Source organism: Gekko japonicus, unplaced genomic scaffold, assembly GCF_001447785.1.
Source record: "Gekko japonicus isolate JY-2015 unplaced genomic scaffold, Gekko_japonicus_V1.1 scaffold815, whole genome shotgun sequence".
NCBI classification, from domain to species: Eukaryota; Metazoa; Chordata; class Lepidosauria; order Squamata; family Gekkonidae; genus Gekko; species Gekko japonicus.
Window position 1 is genome coordinate 35,922 of NW_015161974.1, and position 20,434 is coordinate 56,355.

General features: G+C 47.8%; 2 protein-coding genes across 3 annotated transcripts in view; one reads left to right on the plus strand and one right to left on the minus strand.

The window, feature by feature from the left end:
- The window catches only part of LOC107126189 (fibulin-7-like), a 20,040-nt gene extending 14,783 nt beyond the window's left edge, over window positions 1–5,257 (plus strand). The window contains exons 8-9 of the mRNA XM_015429716.1: window positions 782–920; window positions 3,727–5,257. Coding sequence (XP_015285202.1) covers window positions 782–920; window positions 3,727–4,087 — 500 coding nt within the window. The 3' untranslated portion in view covers window positions 4,088–5,257. The remainder of the gene's footprint in view (window positions 1–781; window positions 921–3,726) is intronic.
- Window positions 5,258–10,698: 5,441 nt separating this feature from the next.
- The window catches only part of PDPR (pyruvate dehydrogenase phosphatase regulatory subunit), a 45,239-nt gene continuing 35,503 nt past the window's right edge, over window positions 10,699–20,434 (minus strand). For both annotated transcript variants that reach the window (XM_015429713.1, XM_015429714.1), the window contains exons 15-18: window positions 19,894–19,988; window positions 18,306–18,395; window positions 12,820–13,002; window positions 10,699–11,446 (exon numbers count right to left, since the gene is read on the minus strand). In XM_015429713.1, the coding sequence (XP_015285199.1) occupies window positions 11,042–11,446; window positions 12,820–13,002; window positions 18,306–18,395; window positions 19,894–19,988 (773 nt within the window). In that variant the 3' untranslated portion in view covers window positions 10,699–11,041. The remainder of the gene's footprint in view (window positions 11,447–12,819; window positions 13,003–18,305; window positions 18,396–19,893; window positions 19,989–20,434) is intronic.

The following is a 20,434-nucleotide window of genomic DNA, read 5'->3' on the forward strand; positions in this document are numbered from 1 at the left end:
AGTCATAGGATGGGAAATACAAATAGATATAGATAAGAAAGCTAGGGGAAAAGGAATGGTTGAGAGGAAATCGATGTGTAACCTAATAGATTAAAAAAAATTTAAAAGGAAAGGGGAAAAAAAAAAGTAATGAATTTAAACCCCCATACTGTCCATACAGAATAGAGATGACTTAGAGCTGAGTTGAGAACTAGAACCTGTTATTAGTAAGGAATTGTATAACAAATAGATATAGATAAGAAAGCTAGGGGAAAAGGAATGGTTGAGAGGAAATCGATGTGTAACCTAATAGATTTTTTAAAAAGTAATGAATTTAAACCCCCATACTGTCCATACAGAATAGATATGACTTAGAGCTGAGTTGAGAACTAGAACCTGTTTTCAGTAAGGAATTGTATTGTAATGAATAATTTAGCACTTATGTGACCTCAAAAAGAGATAGGAAAAGAGCTGGTTAGTCAACACAAAATGGGTTTTAAACATCAAAAGAAGGAAAGCAAATAGTGGAAGAACTGTCGGTAATAACAACTTGTGTGGTAGAAAAATAAGTGATATATATGATATGGAAATAATTGGAAATGTATGTCAACTTTGTAAATTCTGTTGGGATGTAAAATATGGGCTTATAAAACCTAATAAAATAATTTACACACACAAAAAAAGGAAAGTTAGTGCATGATGCCGATCTTCAGGGGTGGGATCGGGGTGGGGAGAGGGGAGACACCCTGTCAGTCTTGGAATCCCACATTGCAACAGAGATTCTCCCTATTTTCTTCACAAGATGTGGACGAGTGTGCGGAGAACCAACACAACTGCAGCCGAGGACAGATGTGCATCAACGTTTTCGGAGGTTTCCGGTGCCTGCAGCCCGAGTGCCCCAAGCCCCAACTCAACACCAGCTATGTCAAAACCTCTGCTGCGTAAGTGCAAACATCAGCCTTCCCTTTGGAGATGTCCCATGAAAGCACTTTGTAGAACTGGGCAGGTTTACCTCAAAGGTTACCCCCCAGCCAACCGAAAAATATGTACTCCACCCAGGTAACTCTTGAACCCAGCTCACTCGGTTGAGTGGCATCCACCTACCACTCTTTGGGCTGGATCCCATGGATCTGCTCCACTAGGGGTGCTGTTCTCCCCCAACAGAAGGCGCTTTCCCTTCTGTTGCAAGAGAACTTTCTGAGTCAGGGGAAGACTCCTTCTGCCTAAAGGAGGTGCCTCTGCTAACTGGAAGTATCCAGGGCTGCCAGAGGGGTGAGCAAGCTCTCCCATTTTGTCTTCCCTTTCCTAGCACCGGGGCCCTAATCCAGATCCCACCTTCAACTTTCCAGCCTCCTGCATAGTTTGGTCCAGGACCTGAAGGATATATCATGTACCATGCACAACAATGTGTTATTGTGCTCCTCTGCCTTTTCCTGTTTTTAAGGAAAGCGGCTTTGGAGGACAGAATTCAGGGCCGAGAAGGCGGGGATAGGGTGGATTAACTCTTCCCTTGACTACATTAAGAGAGGCTGTACAGGAACAAACCATCTAGTCCAGCATCCTTTTTTACACGATGGTACCAGAAACCCTGAAAGGTCTACAAGCAAGGCGGGGGGGGGAGGCTCCCCCTGTTGTCACCCCCCAGCCCTGCTATTTAGAGGTATCCCACCTTCAGACATGGGGTTTCCATTCAGTCTTCACAGCTAATAGCTATGAATGGACTTATCACTCCATGAATCTGTCTCCTGTCCTTCTAATACCAACTAGACTCGTTTCTTCCTTCCGACGATGGTGACGCAGTAGACATTATATACTTGGACTTCCTAAAGGCTTTTGCAAAGGTACCTCACCAAAGACTCCTGGGTAAACTTAGCATTCATGGAAGAAGAGTACAGGTTCTTCTATGGATTAAAAACCGGTTAAAAGACAGGAAGCAAAGAATAGAAATCAATCAACAATTCTCACAATGGAAGTAAGTAAGTCACTGTGGATAGCTCAATGAAACTGCCAACCTAGTGGGGCTGCAGCGTGAAAAAAAGGCAAACAAAGAGGAATTTCAGACAGACGATATAATCTGGAAGAGGAAAGGTTCCCAAACGGTTTCTGGTCTGTCATTTCAGACAGAACTGTTTTAGAACTGGTTCCCTACCGGAATATATTTGTAATTTCACACACAAACGCTACTGTCCCGTTTAGGAAACGGGGCTGAAGCGTTTTACCTGTCAACCGCTTTCAAGTAGTCCTCTCCCGGTTCCGATGCGTTTTTTCCCGCCATTTTTCGCCCACGGGGGCGATCTACAGCTTTTTTTGGGGGGGAAACATGCATTGGAATGACTGTTGTGTTACAGCACTATAGCGCTCTAAAGCGAACATTAAAAAAAACGGAGATCGCCCACGCGGGCGAAAACCAGTGGGGAAAAGGCGGTGCAGTCTGAAATGGCAAACCGCTTCAGATACCAACTCTTTACCGGAAGGGGAAAGCCATGTGTAAAATGGCAGCCCTATACCGGTTTACTCTACAATGGATCAAAAACGGCTTCAAAACAGGTTAAAAAGGGTAATGTGAAATTCCTCCCTGTTATGGATTATTAGGAAAGGGATTGAGAGTAAAGTGGCCAATATTGGAATGTATAGATCTATGGTGCGGCCTCATTTGGAACACTGTGTACAGTTGTGGTCACTGTATCTCAAAAAGGACATTGCAGAGCTGGAAAAGTACAGAGGAGGGCAACCAAGATAATTAGGGGGTTGGAGCGCCTTCCCTATGAGGAAAGGCTGAAGAATCTGGGACTTTTCAGTTTGGAAAAGAGATGGCTAAGTGAGGACACAATAGAGGTTTGTAAAATTATGCATGGCGTGGGGAGAGTTGACAAAGACATTTTTCTCCCTTTCCAAAATACTAAAACTTGAGGGCATCCAGAGAAGCTGATGGGCAATAGGTTCAGAACAGACAAAAGGAAATACAACTTTAAACAAAGAGTGATTAAAATTTGGAATTCGCTGCAAGAGGATGTAGTCGTGGCCACAGGAATAAACAGTTTTAAAAAGGGATTAGTTTCATGGAGGATAAGTCTATCAATGGCTACTAGCCATGGTAACTCCACATTCAGAGGCATGAATCCTCTGAGTCCCAGAGCCAGGAGGCAACATCGGGAAGGCCTCAGCATCTATGCCCCATTGTTGGCCCTCCAGAGGAACTGGTTGGCCACTGTGTGAGACAGGATGCTGGACTAGATAGACCACTGATCTGATCCAGCAGGGCTCTTCTTATGTTCTTAATTACTCTTTAAAAGTGCTGATCGCAGGGCTTGGAGAAATCCTCTTTTCCCCTGACCTGTTGCCAGCCACCTGCCAGCACTGAGGGACCAATCATCTAAGTATAATAAGGCAGTTTCCTTTGGTTGGCATGATCTGTGTGTTGTAGCCCACCAATTTCTTGCAATAGCATAGAGACTCCTGGGGCATACTTAAGTTGCAAAGTGCTGCAACTTGAGGTGGCTAAATATGTCACATGAAGCTGCCTTCTACCAAATCAGACCATTGGTCCATCAAGGTCTACTCGGAATGGCAACAGGTCTCCATGGTCTTCAGGAAGGTCTTTCACATCATCCCCTACCTGATCCTTTCTATTGAAGATGCCAGGGATTGAACCTGGGTCCCTCTGCATGCCAAGCAGATGCTCTGCCACCAAGCCGTGGCCCCTTCAGACCATCCCTGACAGGACGCTTCCCTTCTGTCTTCTTGCAGGCAATGTGAGCGGAGCCCTTGCCCCATGGACAGCAAGGCCTGCCAGAGAGCCGCCAACTCCATCTCGTTCCACTATTTGCCTCTCCAGTCCAACCGCACGGTGCCCCGGGTCCTCTTTAAGATGTCTACCAGCCGCTTTGTCGGAGACAGCCTGCGCTTTGCCATCTTGGGGGGCAACAGCCAAGGGATGCTTGCCGTGCAGCGTGCGGACCGCCAGACCGGGGAGCTGATGCTCACCAGACCAGCCGTGGGACCGACTGTGTTGGAGGCAGAGCTGGAAATGAGCGAATTTGCCCGAAAGGTCCCCCTTGGGAAACACATCTTCAAGGTCACAGTCTTTGTTTCACAGTATGAATTCTGAGTCCAACCAGCCCTGCAGAACAGTGCAGGGACTGGGGGGTAAAAACATTGACAGCAGAATTGGCAGAACTTCCAAGGGTGTGGCTCTAGGCCAGAGAGTTCCAAACTGTATGCCAAGACCCTACTGAAAAGGGGGTTGAGGCATGCTTTGTAAAATGAAGAAACCCATGTTGGATGACCCACAACTCAACCAATGGCTTTTGCAGTGGGAAGTCAACGCAGTGCTGACTCTTCTCCCCAGCAGATGCCATCATCTTAAGGGAAGAAGCGAGGACACAGCGAGGACACAGCGATGCAGCAACTGACATTACAGGTGGGAAAGTGTAGGGCAACCCTGGAAGCACTGCTCTTGCCTCAAAAGCTTGCTCCTAACTCTGAATCTTGGCAGAGTGGAAAAGAGGAGGGTGGAACCGGCTTCCTTGCTGCTTTGAAGGTGATGCCTGCCAATTGTTCTGGGAGCTGGTGGAGAAAGTAACTATATTCTTTTAACACAGAGTGAAGCATGCCTCCAGTTTAAATCTTGAGCTATGAGGAAAAGCAGGGTATAAATATTTTATTATGATAATCTAACAAACTGCCCTGGGTCTAGACAGCAGCAGAGAGGTCATTCCTGGTTAATTCCCATCTACCACTCTGCCGGTTGCTGGTTTAAAAAATGGCCTCAAGAAATAAATTCCAAAGGCACCAGCTCATAAATCTTTGTGAGATGTGAGAAAGGGGAGCTGGGAGGAAAAGATGTGTGAACGCCAACAACAAACCCACCATCTGTGCAAGATGCAGGCCTCATTCAGAGCTTCTCAGCAGCACACAGATATGCATTCCTGGTTGCTCCCCACAACTATTTCTAACAGTTCAAGTAGCCAGCCTGAAGCATACTGGAAGGCAGCTCAAGAAAGTTGTAGTTAGCCTCAAGTCATGATGCATCCATGGAATATACAGTGGGCACTTGCCTCACGTTTGGAACAAATGCCTCTCTTTTTCCTCCTCCCCACAGCGATAAGCTTTCAAGAGCTGGATTATTCTGGTTCTTTTCTAGGCAGAGAAACAGGACACAAGTACAAGAAGAACTTGTTTTGGGCACCCCTAAGGGAACATGGTCAAGGCTCTGGTTTCATAGTAGTGGGCTGTTGCAATGATACAAGATGTAGCGTGATATAAGACGTAGGAAATGGAAAACATACCAAATTATTAAAAATAATAATCTTTGCTGTATTGATACCTGGGTGTGTGTTTTTTTAAAGCAACTTTTTTGACTAGCATCTTGCCTGGGTAAGTCGTTGGCTAGTAAATGACATGTGAAAATTATAGCCTGAGAAATATTTATTAATTTTTTAAAAAACAATTATTAGACAGGACGACTGGGCCTGGGAAGTCAAGCGAGGGAGAAGGATCCTGCCATCCAAAGGAGGTTTCCACACATCCCACTCCAGGGAAAAGGGGGGTTCCCTGCCATGGGGTTATAATGGCTGGCTTCACCAAACCTAGTGAACAGACTATCATCCTACAGAGAGGGTGGGGCAGCGGATGGGATATAGCACATGCCTATTCTCACCTCCCAGACTTGTCCTACAGCCCAGGACCAGCATTCCCTCTAAGCTGAGTTAGTGTGAGCTAGCTCAGTTTTTTAGCCTCCAGCTCACACATTTTTGTCTTTGCTCAGGAAGGATGGTTCCAGAGCAAACTAATTGATGCAGTAGCCAAATCGCTCACTCACAACTTTAATGCCAGTAGCTCACAACGTAGAATTTTTGCTCACAAGACTCCACAGCTTAGAAGGAGCATTGCCCAGGACTGATGGGATCTCCAGGGGTGGCCAACAGCAATAGGACTCCCTTTCTTCCTAGCCACAGGTGCCACAAGTCAGGGAAGCAGCAGGTGCCTGTGGCACTTGCTGACCTGCATGGAAGCACATAATGCCTCAAATGTGTAGGGCTATGCTGATACATTCTGGCTTGTTAATAAATAGGCTCCAGTTTCCTGGGCTTTCCCCCCATTGGCTTTGTGCCTTCCAGGTCAATCTAAACAATAGCACACAAGGTAAACACATTTTAACCCTATAATGACTGAATTTAAACCTTGCAACACACATATTTCCAACAAAAGTGACCAGGAAAAGGGTGTCACCCACAATTGGAAGAGCACGGTCTTCCTGACAGTCAGCATGGCATTGTAGTTAAGGGTCCTGGACTAGGATCTGGGAGGCCCAGGTTCAAATCCCCACTTTGCCATGGAAGCTTGCTGGGTGACCTGGGGCCAGTCACATGCACTCAGCTCCACCTATGTCATTGAGAGGAAATGATGTAGGCTGACTTGGGTCTCCACTGTGTGGGAGATTAGAAATGAGGCAAACAACAAAGGCCTGGATCCCAGCCATACAGTTAAGGAAACTGAAAAGCACTTAAGTTTTTTTAAGGGGGAATGGCAAACTTTCACTAATCCTTCCCCTCCAACTGCAGCGCACTCAGATTCCTGGTTTTTTTGTTCTGGGGAAATCAGTGGACCTTGAAGAACAAGACGGTGGAGGGATCTGGAGTGGGAGGGGGGAAATAAGCAAAAATCACGGCCCCTTCATAAGAAAACTTAAGGACACTTTTATCAATGTGGTTGGATGCAGGCCACCTAAAAATAGTCGTAATAATAAATATTTTAAGAGTGAAGCGTCCCAGGGGTTTGAAGTGTGCATTACCAGGGGATCCCCCTGCCCCAAGCCTGGCCTGTTGTAGTCTCCCCCCACCCCCACACACACTCCACAATGCCTCTGGCCTAAATGAGCCAGACACAGAGTAATTCCAAACTTCCTAGCAAGGAGATCTATTGAGAGAAGAGTCACTGCTCCTTGCCTTTCCCCTATCAGCAAACATCTCCAGCCCACAGTGGGCAAAACATACAGCACTGCACACCCCAGAGGACAGGCCGGCCTGCCACAGGGACAAGAACATGCCAAAAGATTTAGATCAAAAACAAACGATTAACCAATTGAGCAGTGAGGCATTACAGGAATAGGCCAAAATCAATCCCAAATACCAGTCAGCCACTAAATGTTTTAGACCACCCAATGCATGCGTTTCAGCAGCCTCAAAGGTTACTCCTATGCTGCCAACTTCTTTTTTCTTAATTATTTTGTGTGTGTGTGTGTGTACATGCTAGCGAGCCTGGAAGTCATGGTTGATTTCTGGCGACGCCTAGTGGGGCTAGGACATTTTCAGAGAGGTGGCTTGATTGCCTGCCTCTGCGTCCCAGCCCTGGTATTCCTTGGAGTACTTGCCAGAGCTGGCCCTGCTTAGCTTTTGACAAGATTGGGCTTGCCTGGGCTATCCAAGTCACGGCCTTGCTTCCGACTTTGTGATTAGTGGCTCAGCCCCAATGCTACATGGAAACCACCTCTAAGCGTTACTAATCACAACCCCACGTTTTCTCAGGATCTCTCCTCCTGGCCAAAATAAAAGCCACCCAACTGAGGCCTCAGGTTGTTTTGTGGACGTCAACAGAGGCTCGGCTCGCGTTCTGGACCATGCGACACCCAAGGCCAGCCTGGTCAGCTCACGCCAGAGCTCCGTTCACAGCTCAGCCAGTCTTTCCCGCACACACACACACACACCGACACCACCACAAGACTAGTTAAAACAGCTCTTTATTGATAAAACACACCAGGTAGCATCAGAAACCAACATGGAACAGAAGAGAGCTGCTGAAGTGCTGCATGATGGGACAACATGATGGCTTCCTCGTGGGGCTAAGAGCACTGACCGGATGGGAAGGCCAGTGGCCCCCTTTGTGCGCTCGGGAACAGCGGATCTCGGGGCTGGCTTCAGTCAGAAGAGTCAGCGCCCTAGACGTCCGCCTGTTTCCACAGTCCAAACCGGAGCACATTCTGCAAAAGGCACGGATATGGCAACTGCCATCCGTGCCATCCGCCTCCCAGGACTCAGGAAGGCAACAAAAAAAGCACCTGGTGGAGGATGCGGAGGAATTAAGTACATGGGATGGGACGGAGCTGAGCCGGGCCCCGGTCTCCCGGCATCCATGAGCATAAGGCACTCCAAAGGCAAGGAGGTGTTCTTTCTCTGCTTCGGATCTCCGCTGCCTGTCCCGCAGAAGAGAGGCTGGCAAGAGCTTTTATAGTTTAGCAATGAGGGCGACGATAATCATAAAAACAAATCCTTCCACCAGTTTTTGGAGTCGATCCTTAGCAGGAACAGGTGATCCTGGAGGGCTGGCAGTCAATACCAACAGGAGCCAACATGTTTAAAGTGCATCTGAGACTCAATTAAAAAAAAAAAGGAGTGACTCGAGGCAGACTGTTTCTGGGAGGGGAGGGAGGAGGAAGGATGTGCCATTGGTAGCTATGGAGTATCCTAAAACAGTCAGCTGGAAAGCGCAAGGGGAACAGGCAGGAAGGGTGATTTAGCCGATTTTCTTTTTTGCACGCTGCGGACAACCGACCCACAAGGCTATTAGTCAACATGGGTCCCGTGACCTCAAGAAATCAACTTTCCTCTGGTCGGTGGGGGACTTGCCAGGGGTGGAGGGAAACATGGGAAAGATCCACAACCAGAAGCATCTGGTACTGATGGCTCACTGGATCTAACCCAGAGTATGCAAGCATGTTCGGCTGAGACCAGAACTCTGCAGGGCAGTGGATGCTGAGCTGGGGTGGGTAACTGCGAGGCAGCCAGCAGACTCGGCTGTACAGGAAGGAGCCAGAATCCAGCCCCTCTGCAATGTGACCTACTGAAATCTCTCCTGTAAAACTTGGTTCTTTGGTGCAAAGACAACTGGACTCAGAATTAGTCCCTGTGTTACACTAGAGATTTTTTTAAAAAAAAACCCTACTGTCTGAGAAAACCGCAAAGGAGCTGAGAGGGGATTCACGTCTCCACCTGTACCCACATCTCTTCCACCCTACTGTCTTTGGTCCAAGAAGTTTTAAAGAACTTAATATTTTAAAAACATGCCTTTCAGCACTAATTAGACTAAGGGCCAAAGAGGGACCCCGCTGCTTTCACTGTATACAAGCTGCTTTCAGCTTTCTGGGGACAACATCATCTGGTCAGACTCAGCTGGGATAAGCACAGGAAGCAGCAAAGCCATTAGAGGAGAAACCAAGAAGGAACCTTTAACCTGGCAGGCCACTGTTTCGTCCAACGGTCCAGCAAAAGCCAGAGAGTTTCAGAGGCGGCTTTGCAGTCCGAGGGTGTACGCCTGGCCTGCCTCGAAATGCAGCCTCTGGGCCTGACTCAAGAAGTGGGGCTTCTTCTGCCCGGTGCTCGATATGGTCAAAGTTGACTGGGCAAGGGATGGCTATGGTGGCCATAAGTGCTGCAGTTTAATACTGCCCCACCCCACCCCGCCTTCCAAAAACCTCGAAGGAACCTTGCAGTCACTCCCATCCCCATCTCTTTGCTGTGCAGGGACACTGGGAGGTCCCGGACACTTTCGCTTCGAAAGGCTAGCAATAGGAAAACAATACTGTCTGGATAATGTGTAACAACGAGCTGTCCAGACATGTTTTTAAAAGGAGGGACTGAAAAAAGAGGAAAGAGAAGGGTGCAAAGCTATGTCCAGGGGTCCTTTTGATTTCCCCCCCCCAACAGAATGGTGTTACATATCTGATGGGAAGAGGCGGGAATAACTGAAAGGCTTGCAACCACTGCTGTTTGCAGTGAACGACTTGTTGCTCTCGGAGTCGATTTAATCGTGCTCTTTTCCAATGTGGTAACACTTAATGGCAGCCCCGGGACAGGTCCGGGGGGCGGGAATCTTTCATTTGAAACTGGCCCTGTGTCAAAACCATTTTACACGTGAGCCACAAAGGCCAGATGCCTTTTTTCAAACTAGCATCCCCAGAAGGGGTAACATCTTGTGTGGACTGTACCATGTGGCCGTATGGAGCATCTGAACCTTTCCCCAGTAGCTGTAGTAGAGGCTGGTGCTGGGATGGGAAGAGGAAAGGAAACAGTTGGGAAATGTAGATGTGCAAAGGTAGCCGCCCCACCTAGAGGATACAGGACGAGGTGAAAGAGACAGGCAGGCGGGAAGGACAGGACTCAGGGGAGCAGGGGGCACTCCACCTACAGCCGCAGAGGCAGGCCTTCAATACCAGCCTCCAGATTGGCAAGAGGGGCCGCTCTCAAAGCGATCCCTCTCCCAAGAGCCAACATGCTGAACAACCAACCTGCGAGTGAATACAGGCAACGCTAAGAAACAGCAGGGAAGAAAGAAAGAGTTGGCTGCAGGGGGAGGATTCTGGGCACGGCAAATACATCATCGCCCACCACAACAATGCAACCAGACACCGAGGAGTCCACAGACCCACTGCAAGAGTAGATGCATTTCTGGCAATGAGGGGGGGGGGAGAAATAGTATGCCACTCCACCACCTCCGGACAGCTCCACTTCAAAGCACCCAGATGTCCTATAAGGCATTTATCCCCTCCCCCCGCCCCCATTCCCATCCTGCCCAGAGGGTGGCAGATATGAAGCTGCCCAAGTCTGAACCTCCCCCAGGAAAAGATTGCACTCTCTCCCGCTGTGAAGAAATGCTCTTAATTTCTTCACAGCTTTGACAGGAACAGCATAAGATGGAAAACTGTGAACAGCAAGGATGGGGGGGGGGGAGTGTTTCTGTATGGCGGTTTCGCTGGCTCTGCAGCCGGCCATTTGGTGCTGTAACAAAAGAGAGCGCTCCAGAGGGAAAGCCTGAGCACTCGGGGCCTGTTTTGGGTATGCGAACGTCCACATCGCAGAAGCCGGTTCACCAGCCCGTTGGCTTGGAGCAGCTCCGCGGCCAAGGTAGGAAGACAGCTGGGGAGGGGCAGAAAGACAGGTGTGGAGATTAAGAAGAGGAAAAGAGTTTTTTCCCCAATGTACAAAAATGTAACAGACCTAGGAGGCTAACCAAGTCCAACCAACAGCGGTGGAAGGGTCTGCAGCCGCTCCCGCATTCGGCAGAGGCCTCACTTCCCCTGGTAACCACTGAACTCCATTTCGTCCTTGCGTCGGCGTGGGGTGAAAAGGGAGCTGAAAGGGTAGAGCTTCGCCTTGGCCTGGAAACGCTGTCCAGCGATCTCGATCTCGTACTCGCCCCGGTTGACAAAGTCGGGCGTCACCAACTGCTCCTCACCGGTTCCCGGGTCCGGGTTGTGCACAAAACCCAGGCAGACGTGCCGCTCGAGGGTGTAGCTGTAGGCGCTGCTGGTGGTCTGGCCCGCGTAGTGTCCGTTCCGGTAGATGGGCTCGCCCCACCAGGGCCACGGGTCCAGGTCTGTGTCGTGATCGTCCAGGATGAACATGGTGAAGCGCTTGTAGACCCCTTCCTGCTTCTGGTGCATCAGTGCCTCCCGCCCAATGAAGTCGGTGCCCTGCGGGAACATGGAGGGATCAGCAAAGGAAGGAACGTGCAGACCAGGACAGCCAGGCTGGGACAGCCATCGCCTGCTCAGAGAAGGAAGGCCCAGGCCGTCTGCAGAAGCTCCTAGCTCTTATTACGTGCAGAGCCCCCCAGAGAAAAAAGCCTGCGTTTCAAAACGTCCTGGTAGCCATCCTGACAACCAAGGGGCTGGATCCAGCCAGCTTTTTCCATTTGACATCATCCAGCTTTCTAGTCATAGAATCATAGAGTTGGAAGGGACCTCCTGGGTCATCTAGTCCAACACCCTGCACAATGCAGGAAATTCACAAATACCCCCCCCACACACACACACACCCAGGGACCCCTGTTCCATGCCCAGAAGATGGTAAAAAACCATCCAGGATTCCTGGCCAAACTGGCCTGAAGAAAAATTGCTTCCTGACCCCAAAGGGGTGATCAGCATTTCCCTGGGCGTGTACGAAAGGGACACAAGAACTAAGCACTGATGCAATCCTTCCTGCCCTCTAAATCTGTCTAAGTTCACAGAATCAGCATTGCTGTCAGGTGGCCATCTAGCCTCTGTTTGAAAACCTCCAAAGAAGGAGAGCCCACCACCTCCCAAGGAAGCCCATTCCACTCAGACTGTCAGGAGGTTCCTCCTAATGTTTAGCTGAAAACTCTTTTGATTTAATGGTTCTGGACTGACCTTCTGGGGCCCATACATCTTTTCTACATGCAGGTCCCCTGATCCCTAGCACAGGCTTTTTGGTGGCCAAAGGGGGAACCCCCTCCTCCCTGAGTGGGGATTTGAACCTGGGTTTCCTAAGACCAGCACTCTCTGACCACTACTCCACACTGGAAGCATTGCACCCAAAGTTTGAAGGCTTTACAGTCCCTCACAGTGTTTGTAAAGTAAGATAACCGTTGTTCTGCAGTGTCCTTTTATAAACTGGCTGCTGTTTTAAATTGCCTTTGTTTGTCTGTTCCAGATACGGCCCACTTGCGGGGAGGGCGGGGTAAAAATGCTTAAAATAAATATAAATAAATAAAATAAATTTTAAAGGCGTTTGTCACAGTAACTTATTATGACTCTGTCTACTCATAAGCCACCTTGGGAATGAGTTCTGGGCTGACAGACTGTGGAAACAGAATGTTTTCAAGTGACAAACAACATTTCTAATTTCACTGAAGGCTTGCCTGAGGCTACCCAGGGAACAGGGGTGGAACTCGAATCCATGTCTCCCAGCTCCAAGTCTAATGCAGTGCTCATTCTGCAGGGAGGCCGCCAAGTGTGCTTCCTTCTCAGAGCCATTGTGCTTCTCTCCTCCCACCCCTGCACTCACCCCCAACATTGCCCAAGCAGTCCCTGAACCCCTTCCGCACCTTCTCAAGTTTCACCTGGAACTCGCGCCCGCATTCCAAGGGAGTGGTGAAAGCATCCAGGTCTTGCCCCCAAAAGGCAAAAAACTTCTCGATGCGTAAGCTACGGAGGGCATAATAGCCGGAGTTCCGGATCCCGTACTTCTGCCCCACGCTCATCACTTCGTTGTAGACGTGCAAAGCGTACTGCGGGGGGGGGGGGGAGGAAACAAAAACAGCAGCACTTTACATTCCCTGGTCGGAAGCAGCCCACGGGATGGAAACCGCAGGAGTCCTGACCAGTAACCAAATGCTACAGGAGGCAAAACCCTTCATCGCCCCAATCTGCTTCCAGGAGTCGCTGATGCAACTCTAAATAAGTAACATCTGTGGATATGGTAGCAGTCATCCCAACATCCCTCCCCCACAACACTTCCTACTTGTACCTGCTGAAGGGAGCTTTGACGCTCGAGAGCTTATGCCCTGGAAATCTTTTTGTTGGTTTTTTAAAAAAAGGAAGGATCCATGTCTTTTTATTGCTTATGGTGGTACAAAGAAGGGAGACAAGCAGTGTTCCCCCTAAGCTGAATTAGTGTGAGCTAGCTCACAGTTTTTAGCCTCCAGCTCACACATTTTTGTCCTAGCTCAGGAAGGACAGCTTCAGAGCAAACTAATTTATGCAGCAGCCAAGTTGCTTGCGTACAACTTTAATGCCAGTAGCTCACAAAAGTAGAATTTTTGCTCACAAGACACCACAACTTAGAGGGAGCATTGGACACAAGGTCTCTCCTGAAAAGCAGTGTTGTGGTCCTCTTTCTTGACCTTTGTCAACCATTGTGCCGCAGACAGCTATGCAAGGACCGCATGATCCATCTGTGCACTTTGCACTGGGGGATCGTGGTGCATGCGAACTGAACATTCACGGGTCCCATTGTCATCCAGGGCCTCATTGTTGGGGTTTTTTGCCAATGTATGTTTATTTGGTTTCCCATTCATTAAGCTGTTCAGTCCCTGATATTCTAGGTAGTAGCTTTGAATAATAGTGTTTAGGCATCAGCCACTTTGGCTGCAGCCAAATCTATTGTGCCAGCAGCGGCTTTGGCAAGGTGGCACGTGCTACTATGCCTCCAATGCTCTAGTGTTCTATTTCTGCACCTGTCTAGTCCGCAATCATTTACAGAGCAACCTTTCCAAAGTTCTTTCAGAATTAGCACACACCCACATGGCGGGAGGGAATAGATACGCCCTCCATCTAAGTTACGAAGCTAACACAAGACAAGCTCATGGAGAAGAGGCAATATCAATGAATGTTAACCATAATTTGACAAACCAAATGAATTAGAGATTGTGCATCTCTGACCGTTGGGGTGGGAAGAAAAAAAGGGCCTGCCAACCAGCTCCATAAAAGTATCTAGACTAGGGGTGTGCATTCGGATCTACCCGAGCTGAAAAAATAAATTATAACATATTGTCAAGTATAACTACCTAGAGCCAAAACATGTCCTTTCAAGTCTAAGCTCTAACAAAGCACACATACTCCAATTAACCATAAGGTACCTGTTTCCAATATAAGTATAAATTATCAGTTTAATTTTTATAACTTTTAGATTTTTCAATTATTTTTTCCTTTTTTAACCATTTTAAATTTACTACTATATTTGCATCCAAGCATTCTTTACTAAATTTTTATACCATTGGTTATTATTAACAATTTTTACAAAGTCAATTTTAAATGGTCTTACTTTTCAAAATGGTATCAAATTAATATCCACACCTCCTTAACCAAGTTTTCCTATCTTTAATCACTACTAAACCAATATAGTACCATCTTAACACCCCACTATATAATTCTACTTTTTATTTTTAACTAAAATTTCCAAGGTCAGTACTTCCACTTAAACAGACATCCAAAGGAGGTAGACAAGCAAAGAAAAGGATACAACTTAATTTTCCGCCTATGGATCAACAGTCTGCTCTTCTGTAACAACCTGTCTACATGTTTTCGATCTTCCCATGTGTGATAATCTCTTCCCAAGCTGTTCCTTTCCCTTCTCAACCAATCAAACGCCCATAAAGTATTGTCTTCTTTAAGTTTCCATGAACGTCGCTTTTTCCTTTTCTTTTTCCTTGATCTTTCTCTCTTGAAATTTATTTTTTGTTCCTGTTTTTTGGGGGGGGATTTTCATCTTTTCAATATTTATATTTATTGTCTTTTCCCCAGGTATTTTAATTTGAGAGGGTGGGGGTATAGTCTCCAGTTTCTTCTTTCCTTGCTGAGAAAGCCCCTTTCCCATTAAACTCTGAGGGTATTGTTCCAGCGTTTTCATAAATTGCTCTACTGTAATCTCTCCCACTAGCATGTTCTTGTCAATTTCCTCCTCCTCCTCTTCTACCATAGACGCCATTTTAATTGTTCGATTTAAATTGATTTATTCAAGTTTTAACAGTCATTCCGTCCCAAGGGGATAAAAGGACAAACAAACCGTTTTCTTCTAACTATTATCTCCCAATGTTCTCAAATGTCCTTGCCCCTGAGGCGAAGCCAAACATCCCCCGGAGAAAAATCAACAAACATTCACAAGCCTTTGATCTGCTCCAACACGCTCTTTGGCCGCTCTTCTTTTCAGTTCTGCAGACTTATACTCCGGGCACAACCATATTTCTATCTCTTTTTTATAGATAGAGGTACTCACAGTTCCTTCTCTCATATTTCCTCCTTTTAGGTTGCTGTTGTCTTTGTAATCTATACAAGTTGAAATAAAAGACGGATGGCGGTGGCTATGTGAAGCATAGAGAACCATGCTTCACTCCACAAGCCGTTCCTGCGTCGGGGCACATAGTGGACACCCCTCCCCCCGTATTGCCGGTTGCGGAAGGGGCCAGAATAAAGCCCCCTGCTTCAGACCTCTCTCCGGGAGGTCTGGCAGAGTTCTCCAGGCAGCCGGGGGACTTCGAAGTGAGCAACAGGGGATCGGGCGGCTCGGAGCACGCCGAGAATCGCCCGTCACCGTGCCATGCCAACCGGAAATTCAGGGTCTCATTGTTGAGGGTGATGATGGTGAGATTGCTGTTCCTTGGATTGCCAGAGAGGTTCATGTGATTCTTGTAAGTCTGTCCTATGAACGGTGGTTCTTTTCCACCATCAGAGTACCAGTTCACAAATTCTTCATCTGAAGAGCCTTTTTTCCAGACACCGAAGTAGATGCTTCAGTACTTCGGACGGTGCAGGGCAGGGCAGCAGGACTTCTTGCCGCTTTCACTTTTTTGGGGGGTGTTTCCAACTCAAGGGACACAACAGCTGCCACAACCACACTGAGCATGAACAACTCAGCCCCCTTACCCGCTCTCATAATGTCTCCCGAACTTCCCTGAGGGTTTTTTTAAAGGGCTGCCAAATATCCAGATGAATGAAATTTTAACTAACGTTTGATGGAAGCACAACCCGATTCACAGTCGCAGCTGAATTCTGTCTCTACACTTTCTTCTACTCATACCCTGGAAATCTTGTTGGTCTTGGAGGTGCTACTGAGACTCTAATCTTGCCCCCCCCTTTTGTGACACTCACTAAGATAACTAGCATGCAGACAATCACTCCCACTAGTTATGAGAAAATTCAACTGGCTTTAATTAAACCAATCCAAGGATGAGGATGGCCATGAAGGATCTGCCAAGTTTTGCACCAGCGTAAATTTAGACACCCAGAAGAAACAGTTCCCTGTTCGGTAGCACCTACTAGTTAACTCTTATCAGAGATTGCCTGTAAAATCCATCAAAATAGCAGAGTCATGCAACATCTTCAAGGCTATTGGATATAGTGCGGCTTCAGTGAAAATCAAGGCCAGGGATTTAGCAGGAAGCACCCCAGTTTTTTAATTTCCTTACCTATATCCAGGGCAAGAATGCTTCTGGAAACCACTAGAAAAACTGTTCTCAAAAGCTGTGCCCTCAGGTCTCAAGCAACTACTGGGTAAACAAACAACCTGGAAGCAAAACTAGAAACTTCTGGCTTAAGGTTGGACAGAGGATCGGGAGTCATAAAAAGAAAATCAAAAGAAGCACGTTTATTAAAATATATCTATTCCACCACTGGTCTCATTCAAGGGGGCTAACAGTGGTTTGCAACTCCCCTCTCAATGTACAAAAATAGCCACAGCACACAACATCACCTGACAACTGTGACACCAGCCCCCAAAGTAATCATGAATAATATAGATTAGCTTCTGCCAAAGACCCTCCTGAACACTGCTGCTTTACAGAGCCTCCTAAAGTTGGTCTGGGTGGGACCCTTCCTCTCCTCACCTCAGATGGTGTATACACTTTGGATGGGACATGCAGTGAAAAAAATATAAATTCAGCACCACACTCCACAAACAACCCTCCCATTCATTAAGCTGTTCAGTCCCTGATATTCTAGGTAGTAGCTTTGAATAATAGTGTTTAGGCATCAGCCACTTTGGCTGCAGCCAAATCTATTGTGCCAGCAGCGGCTTTGGCAAGGTGGCACGTGCTACTATGCCTCCAATGCTCTAGTGTTCTATTTCTGCACCTGTCTAGTCCGCAATCATTTACAGAGCAACCTTTCCAAAGTTCTTTCAGAATTAGCACACACCCACATGGCGGGAGGGAATAGATACGCCCTCCATCTAAGTTACGAAGCTAACACAAGACAAGCTCATGGAGAAGAGGCAATATCAATGAATGTTAACCATAATTTGACAAACCAAATGAATTAGAGATTGTGCATCTCTGACCGTTGGGGTGGGAAGAAAAAAAGGGCCTGCCAACCAGCTCCATAAAAGTATCTAGACTAGGGGTGTGCATTCGGATCTACCCGAGCTGAAAAATACATTTTGGTATCCCAAATGTATCCGGGTTTTCTCAGAAAAAATGGGTGGGGGGGAAATCCCGGATATATTTGGGAATTATCAGGGAGATCTGAAAACAGCAGAGAGGCAGAAGCAGACTGCTCCTGCCTCTCAGCGGTTTGTTGGGCTTCTACTGCAGAAGACAGCCCGAGGATCAGCTGTGCCAGTGAGGAGCAGACTGTTCCCGCTGGCTTGGCTCGGGGCAGGCCAATTTAAGCCGGGCTTGCAATTTGCCACCAAAGCTCTCAGCGGCAGCTTCAGGCAGATCCCCCTTTTCACCCACACACCTGGACAGGTTTTATGTGCCTGAAAAAGAATGTGCAGATATTGTTGCTACTTTGTGGCCCTCGCTGGAGACCCAAATGCAAAGATTTTGGGTTGGATCCAGCCAACTTTTCTGCTGAAAACGAAGAGATGTGTCCCATTTGATCACCAAAAGGCTTATGCTTGGGATCATAGGACCAAAACCCGCATATGATTAGGGTTGCAGTACAGAGGGTAATTGGGTAACACTGAATCAAAAAGTTGGTTGGATCCACCCTTTTGGACCATGTTATACCACCTCTCTGGAAAAGCAGGGAGTCTATCAAAATGAATATCCAAAGGCCCTGCAAACCTGTCAAAGGCTACTGAAGAGTCTCTCACCTCAATGGGGATGTAGAGCATGAATCCCGGCTCCCCGGTATGTGTCATGCTCATGACACGGATGCCGTTGGCATAACCCACACTCATCTCCTGTGGGATAGAACAGAAAGAATTCGGGCTGGCAATCCAGAATAAGATGCAAGAGGAGGAGAAGAGGATCAACAGCATAGTAACAGGCATCAGCTCAACACAGCAATAAATGGAGGTTATACAGGAGGTTATCCTAAACTAACTCTGAAAAGCATTTCTGCAAGAGAACAAGCAGTTCTGGGAAGGTGGCAGATACCCTGGGGAAGGATGAGCAGATTCTCTTGAGCGCTCCTCTACTATGAGTCCACAGTTCCCTTGTAGCTCGGCTTCCACCTTGTGGAACCTTAAGGGTTAACACACTTATCGCCGCACAAGTTTCAATGGGCCACAAACCCTCTTGGTTAGAGGCATGTGACAAAACATGTTCTAGCTCAAGTAAACATGCCAGGAATTGGTACACAGAGTTCACCACGCCAGGCAGGAGTGAATTCTGCCTGGAAAGCTAAGATCCCCAATGCCCAGTGGGCTAGCAACAACCACAGCAAAGGAGCCAAGAAAGACTTTTCTCCAAAGGCCCTCCCCCCCCCCCCCCGTTGAAATGCTGTGGCACTGGAGAGAGGAGTCACTAGAAGTCAGGCTGATCTCAAAAGCCTTTGTTGCCCAAGGGAGCTCTCCTTGCCTAGGGACCAGGGGAAGAAATGCTGTGGCACTGGAGAGAGGAGTCACTAGAAGTCAGGCTGATCTCAAAAGCCTTTGTTGCCCAAGGGAGCTCTCCTTGCCTAGGGACCAGGGGACGAGCACAAGAGTTCTTCTGTTTGCAGACAGAAGGGTAGTGTATTTCGGAATGGGGAGGCGTGCTTATGGGTACATCCTGGAGAAAAGAAATAAACGCTCTGGTTTTATATGGCCACAAGAAGGCCTCGAGAGATTCCAAACCACTCGTATTTCCTACTCTGCACACAGGCATCCCTTGTGACTCAGCCGGTCCACGTTAGATAACTCGAGCCAGCAGAGGTACTTAACTGGCTGATGAGCATCCCAGGAGGTTTGCCAACCAGCTTTAGGGAAGGGATGTTACTGTTTATGTTGGGAGAAGTTTCACATTTGGAAAGGCAAAACAAGATGCCACACTGTGCTGCTACTAAGCTAGCACGGCACAGAGGGTGAGCACTGAATAAGGAACACCCCAGTTCAAATCTCACCTTCGTCACCACCTCACTGGCTGGTCTTAAACAAGCCGCTCTGTCTCTGTATCAACCCAGTGGTGTTTTCTCCTCCCGCATCTGCTTGAGAACTCAGCAGCCCACCACAGGCAATGAACGCCTACAATGCGATCCTTGTGAGGACTCCCTACCCCAGTCGCCTTCTAAGGAACCTCAGTGTGAAAACCACCATGTTAAAGAAACCCAGTTTCAACACAATATATTACCATGACCAAAGCTATTATGTTAACATTATGTGTGACTCTCTTGCCTACCATCAGAAAAGCCTAGCAAACTTGGCTGGCTCCTTCTCCCCCATTGGCTAATTTTTGTGAATGTACTGAAAACATACATACTTTGCAAAAGAGGGAGGGGAAATGCTCTGGAGTCATTGGTGCGTAGGAGAGTTCTGAGAGGACGTCTACGGCACGTGGGCCAATCAGATTCAGAGCTGGGGAGAGAAAGAACAGGACTTTTTATCGCTTAGAGTGCAGTCCAAAGCAGAGTCATACTCTTCCAAGTCGCCTGAAGGCACTGAGCTTAGAAGGTGTAAAATTCTGTTTAGGAACGCCTGGTGAGTACCCTGCAAAATGAAACAGAAGGACCCACAAAGGCATTTCCAAAAGAAATGTAACACTATAAATAAAAACGAAGACGTTTTTCTTTCTCTTCTTGCCTCATCTCAGAGGGCTACAGCAGGTAGAAGCTGTGGCGGAACGGGCCCGCATCAGCTGGCAGACCCCGCTCTGCCCACCCCTCCTTTGCCTCCTCTGGCACCTGAAGGGGCAGTTTTTCACCACTGCCTCCGGGTATTGCTGCCACCACTGTCCCTGTCTTGGGCTCTGGTTAGGCGGGACAGCCTCCTAACCTCCCTCTGCTGTTGCTAGGAACCCACCT